Source organism: Dipodomys ordii, unplaced genomic scaffold, assembly GCF_000151885.1.
Source record: "Dipodomys ordii isolate 6190 unplaced genomic scaffold, Dord_2.0 Scaffold23, whole genome shotgun sequence".
Taxonomy (NCBI): domain Eukaryota; kingdom Metazoa; phylum Chordata; class Mammalia; order Rodentia; family Heteromyidae; genus Dipodomys; species Dipodomys ordii.
Window position 1 is genome coordinate 12,582,435 of NW_012267239.1, and position 9,556 is coordinate 12,591,990.

General features: G+C 40.4%; 2 protein-coding genes across 2 annotated transcripts in view; both read right to left on the minus strand.

Annotated features, from left to right (window-relative positions):
- Lpcat4 (lysophosphatidylcholine acyltransferase 4) overlaps positions 1-235 on the minus strand; it is a 33,572-nt gene extending 33,337 nt beyond the window's left edge. Inside the window, exon 1 of the mRNA XM_013014311.1 lies at positions 203-235. Coding sequence (XP_012869765.1) covers positions 203-235 — 33 coding nt within the window. The remainder of the gene's footprint in view (positions 1-202) is intronic.
- Positions 236-2,955: 2,720 nt separating this feature from the next.
- On the minus strand, positions 2,956-3,965 carry LOC105984293 (olfactory receptor 4F3/4F16/4F29-like). Its single transcript, XM_013014421.1, has one exon. The coding sequence runs from the start codon at positions 3,963-3,965 to the stop codon at positions 3,027-3,029; it is 939 nt and encodes a 312-aa protein (XP_012869875.1). The 3' UTR covers positions 2,956-3,026.
- Between the last annotated feature and the right edge of the window lie 5,591 nt (positions 3,966-9,556).

The window sequence follows — 9,556 nt, forward strand, 5'->3', positions numbered from 1 at the left end:
CATGGTCTCTCCTGCCCGGGCTGGCTTTGAACCGCGATCCTCAGATCTCAGCCTCCTGAGTAGCTAGGATTACAGGCATGAGCCTTATGCGCCCGGCTCACGAAACTATTATTACAGTATGTTATCAGTATTGTTCTTCATTATCAGTTGTTAATCTCTTCCTGTGCCCAATTTGTATGTCTAGGGAAAATTGAGCATGTACTGAGGTCTGAATGGTCTCGAGTTTCAGGCACATATTTCTCAGGATGAACTATTTTTTTGGTTTATTCTTTCACCTGTTTTTTAAAAAATATTGTCAAGGTGATGTACAGAGGTGATTTACAGATATATGTAAAGTAGCGAGTACATTTCCTGTCAAAACTTGCTACCCTTCCCTCGTTTTTCTCCCACTTACCTTCCATCTCCCCCAAATTGTAAAGATCATTTCCAACATGTTGTCTCATTGGTGTCACTGTTGCATTTGTTCCCCATTGTCCTTTGTCTCACCATTTTGTTGTTTTCCTTCCCTTCCCTAATTCAGACAAATATTTATACAAGACATAGGCCACCAAAACAAATACAGTGACAACAGGGGATAAACCACAGGGGAAAAAAACTAAAGTCAAAAGAAGTAACTTCACATAGTACTTTAAAAACCACAGCAACAAAGTAAAACCTCTTGTTTCTTTATCTTGGAGCTCATTCTGCTTAGCATCATCTTATATCTCATATGCACATAGCTATAGGGCTATTGTGGTACTCTTCTAGGACTATCCTAGACATACACGAATTATTACAAATGAGGGGAAACCATGGGATCTATGTTTCATTGGGTCTGGCTTACTTCACTTATTTCAAGTCTTTCTCTTTCCTTACAAATGGGGCGATGCTATTCTTTCTGATGGAAGCATAGAATTCCTTTGTGTGGTGCTCATTCTTCCAAAGACGTAGTTCTTTGGTCTGGCTGGTAATTCAGGTGGTGAAGATCCAGTGAGGCTTCAACATGGTGGAGGTGTGTGTCAGCTCTGTGTCTAGAGCATGAACAGCAGTGGGCTCACAAAGACAGTGCTGGCCAAGACAGAGCAACGCGAAGTCTAGAGTCCAGCATAAAGCAACATGTTCTCTCAGAGCTCTGTTCCAATGAGAAAAGCACCTTTTTGCATCACATTCTTAAATTCCTAATTGGGGAAGGAAAGAAAGAGGAGGGAATTTGGTATCACAGTTTGAAAACTTTATTCCTAATAATGTAGCTAACTTTAACTATTTGTAAAGGTGATTAGACTCCATATTACAATTTTTGTGCACTGTTAATATTATAAATATTACAAAAGTGAATCTGAACTAGAGAGCTCTTGAATGACAACACTCACTAGGACCTAGGTTGGTATCATTTAAAAGTGTATGAAAAGGACACCCAGAGAGAAACAGAGATTGAGATTGATTTTCCATTGTTGGAAAAATCAGGACACAGAAAGAAAAGGAAGAATTTTTGGTTATTATTAAAAATAGTCTCCCAGCTTCTGATTCTTAACAAAATTCAAATTGGTCTATGATCAAATGCAGTATTTTTAAACTTCAGTGTGGTCTACTGATGGCTTGTAAAATAAATTCAATGCATTGCTAACTGTGTTCCTAGAAAAAAAATTAAATGGGATAGAATAATAAAATAAAAAAAGCTCTCATAAAAAAAGAACAGTGCAGAGAGTCGGTGGCTCACGCCTGTCATCCTAGCTACTCAGGAGACTGAGATCTGAGGCTCACAGTTCAAAGCCAGCCCTGGCAGGAAACTCCGTGAGATTGACCTCCAATGAACCACCAGAAAACTGGAAGTGGCACTGTGGCTCAAGTGGTAGACCACTGGCCTTGAGCTGAAGAGCTGAGAAACAGCGCCCAGGCCCAGAGTTCAAGCCCCATGACATACAAAAAAAAAAAAAAAGCAGTTACAGGATTTACCTTATGAGCCTAATGGGTAGAGCTTTTGAATCGATCTATTTGGCACTCAGTATTAAGAGTTATTATTTCTTTGCAGTACTGAGGTTTGAACACAAGCTTCCTGCTAGCAAGGCAGGCACTCTACCAATGAGCCACACTGCCAGCCTTTCTGTCTTTTGCACTGGTTGTTGCTATTATTATTGTTATTATTATTATTTGTACCAGTCCAATAAACCACTAGAAAACCGGAAGTGACACTATAGCTCAAGCGGTAGAGCGCTCGCCTTGAGCTGAAGAGCTGAGGGATAGTGCCCAAGCCCAGAGTTCAAGCCCCACGACTGACAAAAAAAGGAAAGGAAAGAAAAGAAAAACAGTCTCATGGAGTTTTCTGCCTGGGCTAGCTTTGAACCACAATTCTCAGATCTCAGCCTCCTGAGTAGCTAGGATTACAGGTGTGACCCGCTGGTACGTGGCTTGTCCCTGAGCTTTTTTGCTGAAGGAAGGGGGAGAAAGAAAAGAAAAGTGGAAATCAAATGATTTATCAATCAGGCAGGATATTCTATTTTATTAGATTTTCTTTGGTAGTCCAAAACAGGACTCATGAAGCTTCTATTCAAAGACACATTATATATATATATATGGAAAGAAAGTCCTAGGCTATCTGAGCTTGCACAAATCACACCCAAAAAGGGAAAGAATGTGTGCTAGCTGCAGAGATAGATAGGTGACCTAGTTCAATATCCCTTTATATATAACCCATTATAAATACCCTCATGAAGTACTGCAGACATTCTTGAATGTAAGATAAATTGCTTTTAAAAACATGCAAGAGGGAGAAAATATTTCCTTTTTGAAGGACTTAAAATAAGTTTTTTGTCTTCAGTATGCTTAAGAGTTTATTACATATAAATACTATTCCATAGAAATTAAAATTTGGTATTATTATAAGCTTTATAAATACTTCATTTGTAACTCCATCTTTGTTTTCTGAAGGTATTTTTCTTCCCTCCCAAATAGAAGTGTAGGTAATCAAATCAAGGGAGGAAAAGAAAGAATAGCCCTGAGTTTGACATGCAGTGAACTCCCTTGCTCAGTGACGATGGTCACAAGGTCACTTAAGAGATCTTCCTGTAACGCAGCAGCTGTCTGCAGGCTCTCCTCATGGCCACCTTCATCTCTTGATTCCTGAGTGTGTAGATGATAGGATTCAGAAAAGGAGTGACAAGGGCATCAAATATGGCCAGAAACTTATCCAGGTGTGTGGAGGAACTTGGCCACGTGTAGAAGAACATCAGAGGGCCAAAGAACAAGATGACCACCGTGATGTGAGCTGACAGTGTGGACAGGGCCTTGGCAGAGCCGGCCGACGCCTGCTTCTGGACCGTGACTATGATGACAGCGTAGGAAGCCATCAGGATGAGGAAGGTGCCCACGGAGATGAAGCCGCTGTTGGCTGAGACCATGAGTTCCAGTCGGTGGGTGTCTGTGCAGGCGAGTTTGATGAGCCGAGGAAGGTCACAGTAAAAGCTGTCCAGCACATTAGGACCACAGAAAGGCAAATTCACTACAAAAGCCAGCTGCACCGCTGAGTGCACAAGGCCCACCACCCAGGCGGCCCCTAGAAAGCAGGCACACAGCCGGGGGCTCATGATGGTCAGGTAGTGCAGGGGCCGGCAGATGGCCACGTACCGGTCAAAGGCCATGGCCATGAGCAGCACCATCTCCACACCACCAATGACATGGATGAAGAAGACCTGAGCGACACAGCCTCTGAAGGAGATGACCTTGTGTCTTCTGAAAAGGTCGCAGATCATCTTGGGGGAAGTGACAGAAGACACACCCAAGTCAATGAAGGAGAGGTTGGCCAACAGGAAGTACATAGGGGAGTGCAAGTGAGAGTCCAAGGCCACCGCAAGGACAGCGAGGGCGTTCCCTGCCATGCTGGCCACATACAGCACGGAGGAGAAGAGGAAGAGCGGCAGCTGGAGACCCCAGGAGCCGGCGAGCCCCAGGAACACAAACTCTGACACCACAGAGCGATTTGCTCCTTCCATGGGCTCTGTTGGCCGTGCTAGCTGGGAGAACAATAGAAGACACTGAGCGAGGATGGATACATTAACAGAGAAGGAGAGGGATCTAAGTTGTGAAAGCCCGTTTTTATTTCAGCATTTTTAAAACCAACCTAAAGGCCAATGGGTGTATGGACAAGGGATCAATATCACTATCAGGGAAGTGTGAATTAAAACCAGCATGAAACACATGTTATTAATGAGTGTTATTAATGAGTCAGGTGGACAAGTTTGCAGTGGGTAGCAAATGAGGACAGCCTTGTTCACTGTTCTGAGAGTATAAATGAGCTCATCCCTAAGGACACTGGGCACTGAGCTCACAAGCTGTGCACCCAAGCCTGTTGCCTCGGTTTGGTTCTGAAGAGAGCATCTTGCATTATTTGTCTCCAGTGTGATCTTTCTATATCTACTTCCCAAGTAGCTGGACCCCAGGAATGTGCTCACACACTCAGATTCACAACTGAATATTTTAATAACATGAGTGAACCTGGGGTGAACTTAAACAGACAGAGAAAGATAGTAACTTATATGTGGAATCCTAAAGAAGTCACATTCGTGGAAGCGGGGAGAACAATGGCAGATCATGTACAAAGTTGTTGGATGGGAAGATAGAATGAGAAGGCATTGGTTGAAAGGTACAAATATTCACTTAGACAGGACAGCTAAATTTCTGGAGATCATCTTTGCAGCTTAGTAACCATGGTTGATAACAGTACTGCGATACATAATTAAAAATTGATGAGCATAAATCTTCAAATGTAGTCACCAAAAATTGCTGAGAGTAAATCTTCAAATGTAATCACCACCAAAAGTAGGAGAGTGTATGAATATGCTAGATCGATTTAATCATTTCACAATGTGCACACATATCAAGTTGTGCACCATAAATAACTACAGCATTTCTTTCTTAATTATAGTTTTAAAATATGAGTGGGGGAGACTCCTTTCATGCCATAGATCTAGGCCTTATGCCCACACAGAAGGCACAAGGAAAGACAGCCATGTTGTCACATTCCAGGCAGAGCTGGCTCTGGACTTTAACGTTTATCTGCTTCTCCAGGGCGATCACTGGGATTTTCCTCATGAGACAGAGGATGGTCAAAATGGAAAAGAGCAATCTAACCTCAATCTTTTGATGTTGCTCTCAAGACTAATATATAACCTGGTTCAGGTACAAAGCTACCTCTTTCCAACAGCTGCCTCACATTTAAAGAAGACAGACCTTACTCAGACAAAGAAGAACTTCCTTCATGTCTGCCACCTCTGCACAATATTTATATCCAAGGCTCATTAAAAGTGTAGCGTAACTATGGGTCTTGCTTTATGGTATGGCATTTATTTTGTTGTCCCTGTAATTAAGTGATCTGGTGCTAGACTAACTCACCAAGCTGAAGCAGATGTCATGATCAGAAACTTCTGTTTAATACCTTCTGTCATGTAAGGTGGGCAAATGCTCATAAGTGTTTAGAAAATTCTCTAGAAATTAGAAATGATTTTGCTTTTTTTTTTTTTTTTTTGGTTGTGGGGTTTGAATTTGACCTGGGCACTGTCACTCTTTTGCTCAAGACTAGTACTCTACCACTTTGAGCCACAACTCCACTTCTGGTTTTTTGTTTTTTGTTTTTTCGGTGGTTAATTGAGGATAAGAATCTCATGGAAGAAAACAAAAAAACAGTCTCACAGACTCTCCTGCCTGGGCTGACTTTGATCCATGATCCTCAGATCTCATCCTCCAGAGTTGCTAGGATTACAGGTATGAGCCACTGGCACCCAGTATGATTTTCCTTTCTAGCAAAGTAACAATCCACACTGTGTAAATCAATGACCAGAAATTTTAGCACAAGGCCCGTAAGCTTAATCCACCGAAAGGTCACATGTTGTATTAGAAGTATTTTGTTTAAACCTCTATGAAAGGATCTATCAAGTACATTGTGATTTTAGTTTTATTTAGGAAAGCAACATAGAAGACAGAATGTGGATTTTGGATTCCAAAACTAGGAATAATAGCATGGTTCAGTCACCTACAAATTAGTATTTGGCAAGGTAATTACACTACTTAGCCTCAGTTTATTTATCTATTGAATAGCCAAACTATGATTTCTTAATGGTGAGTTTCAGAGATAGAACAGTGATTGTAACAATTTAGTATGTAAGTATTCCGTATGTAAGTGTGTGCTACGATTACTTTCTTTTCATTTGCTTGCCTGTACAAAATAAATGAGCTGGGCGCCTATAGCTCACTCCTGTCATCCTAGCTATTCAGGAGGCTGAGATCTGAGGATCGCAGTTCAAAGCCAGCCAGGGCAGGAAAGTCCATGAGACTCTTATCTACAATGAACCACCAGAGAACTGGAAATGGTGCTGTGGCTCAAGTGGTAGAGTGCTTGCCTTGAGCTGAAGAGTTGAGGGACAGTGCCCAGGCCCAGAGTTCAAGCCCCAGGACCTATAAAAAAAGAAGAAAAAAAGAATATGTAGAAGAAGGGTTGGCATTGTGAGGTAGTGTGTATCAGTACCTCAGACCTAAAAGATATTTCAAAATAGACAAATTCTCTCCTATTCAGTAGTAGATCATAATATTCATATTTTAGAGATCAACTACACTTTCAAATGTAAATTAAATGTCTTTGCTATCAAATATCACTGTTTCTCTGTTTGGTTCTTATTACAAAGGTAGTTCACTGACTCACTCTGCTTCTCAAGTAGACTGGAATCCCTATGAAGTCAATACTACATTTGTTTCCAGTGTACCCAACACTGGAGTAACAGCAAGTATAATTCAGCGACTAAGATAGAAAGGGGTACATTTGAATGATTAAAAATCACCACCATGAGAACATGAGTGATTACACAACTAAACAGGACAGGCAAAGACACTGACATAGAGTTTTGACAGGGAAAACCAGAAAATGATTATTATAAAAGTAAGGAAGGATTGGAGAAAATAAATAAATAAATATTAGCTATTCAGGAGGCTGAGCTCTGGGGAACACAGTTTGTTTTTTGTTTTTGTTTTCTTATTAGTCATGCGCATGAACTCTGGGCCTGGGTGCTGCCCCTCAGCTCTTCAGCTCAAGGCTAGCACTCTACCACTTGAGCCACAGCACCACTTCCAACTTTTTCTGCTTATGTGGTGCTGAGGAATTGAACCCAGAGCCTCATGCATGCAAGGTGAGCACTCCACCACTGAACCATCTTCCCAGCCCCTGGATTCTTCTAATTTAAGAACATTTCTACATTTAATCAGTGCTGTGGGAAATACAAATATTTTATTTCAAATAAATACTTCTGTTTATAAGTGAAACAAGTCAGCCCACAGCCTTCATTTTATGTTTCACTATCATTTAACTAATTCAGTTTCTCTCTTTTCTTCAGGAAAATTACCATTTGTTGAAACTCTTAAACCTTAAGTAGAATGTACTTAGAATTCAGATATAAGTACTTTAATTACAAACCACAGAAGAAAGAAATATGATTCCTGATAATTCTAAGTATTATTTTGAACTCTTTTACATTACAGTTCAAAATAACTTCGCTTTAGAAATTCCCTGTATGGGACCTGATGGTCTCCATATTACATTTTATTGCTGTTCAGGTATCTGTGAGAATCTTCCTTTGGCAAATTGTCAAGTTTCTTATAAAGTTGCTTACATTTTACAGAAGATGAACCTTTTGAAAAGGCAGTGGAGAAAATATAGCCTTTTTCTTATTTTTGTGCCATCAGTTTCTTGTGCTTTTTTACAAGGCGGCAGAGGTGAGACCATTCACTTAGTCATGAAGAACACACTGATTAGTTGCAAATTACATTCAATCCATGTCTTATATTTCTCATGTCTTATATTTCTCTAGGCATAATGTAATTCAATGTCGGTCAGTAAGCCTTTTCCAGGGTCAAGTGAGCTCTATTTTTTTTACAGTTACTTTCCTCTGCATACTGAATGTCTTTTTCTGGATGTCTACTGTAGGCTCAGACATGCACTTCAGGAGATGACTCCTGTTCAGCAACAGAATCACATCTGAAAATAAAGCCGCTCTTCTCCTGGCTAAGTTCATTTCCACCCACCATTTTACCTGCACAGAAAGAGCAGCATCTTCACAGACTGGGATGGTGCTGAGTTCTCCAGCAGGAAATGCTGTGGGGCACAGGGATATACGAAGCTGATTATATTCACCTCAGGAGGCCAGAGAACAAGTGATATGGCAGGAAACTTGAGGGCTTGTGAGGAGTTTGTGGTTCAGGGACTTTCCCCCAGGAGAAATACTTGTTTTGGCCAGTGTGACCAAATAATTTAAAAATTTATAATACAACACCAGGGAGAAAGCAAAAAAGAAATGTGGAATTCTTTTGGTATCATTGTGCTAGTATTTGTGAATAATGATAGTTACAGCCAATTAATCTATGTGAATTGGTAAATATGAACTAAAAAACTAAGTATAAATAATCAACTCCAAAACCTAATGTATTTTTCAAAGTATATTTATATAAAACATGAAAACATTTTTATAAAATAATAGGGTGAATAATTATGGATATGTACTTATATTTAGCTTTACAGAAAGAAGTACATTCTACTAAATCTTAGATGAATGAAATCATATCAATTGAAAATAGATTAGAGAAATTATGTGACATTACAGGAATTTCTTAAGTCACTGAGAAGCAAGTTTAAACTCTGTATGTTAAAGAGGTCCATAATCCTGCTGATATTAAAAAAAAGTGAATAGCAAGACAGCATCGAGTATATTCCTCTATGTATAAATATATATATGAATCACAATGAACTGTAATTTTTTTCAATAAGTGCCTTAGCACAATGAGCTTTGCTCTCTGTGTGTGTGTGTGTGTGTGTGTGTGTGTGTGTGTGTGTCCTGGGGCTTGAACTCTGGGTGTGAATGCTGTCCCTGAGCTTTTCTTGCTCAAGGCCTTGTGCTCTACTCTTTGGAGGTAAGAGTCTCATAGACTTTCTTGCCTGGGCTGACTTTGAACCTCAGTCTTCATATCCCAGCCTCCTGAGTAGCTGGGTATCTGACTGTAATGAGCTTTATAGTAAAAAACAAAAGTGCATTCATGGGGCTGGGAAGATGGCTCAGTGGTAGAGTGCTTGCCTTGCATGTATGAGGCCCTGGGTTCAATTCCTCAACACCACATAAGCAGAAAAAGTTGGAAGTGGTGCTGTGGTTCAAGTGGTAGGGTGTTAGCCTTGAGCTGAAGAGCTGAGGGACAGTGCCCAGGCCCAGAGTTCAGGACTGACAGAAAAAAAAAGTGCATTCATTTAGATTCTGCCAGTTGTATAAGTTAGCACCCTGTTAGGACAAATTCGACCTGTGGACAGGAACTTACTAAACAAAGCCCAAAGAAGAGTGAGGAAGGGTTTCCAGTGGAACCTGAAAGACCTCAGACGTATTGTTTTCTTTCCACACTGACACTTTCTTATATAAAAGGGACAAAGGAGGCTGCAGAAGTAATATCAGGGCGGAAGAACAGTTTATACCCTTATAGAGTGACCTAATCCCAAATGGTATCTATGACAAGTGTCTTCACATGAATTAGCTAATAGAAAAAAGGGGAAGAAAAGGAT

Bases quoted from the DNA above. Each gene is read 5' to 3' on its own strand.
- LOC105984293 (XM_013014421.1), bottom strand. From the start codon at position 3,965: ATGGAAGGAGCAAATCGCTCTGTGGTGTCAGAGTTTGTGTTCCTGGGG.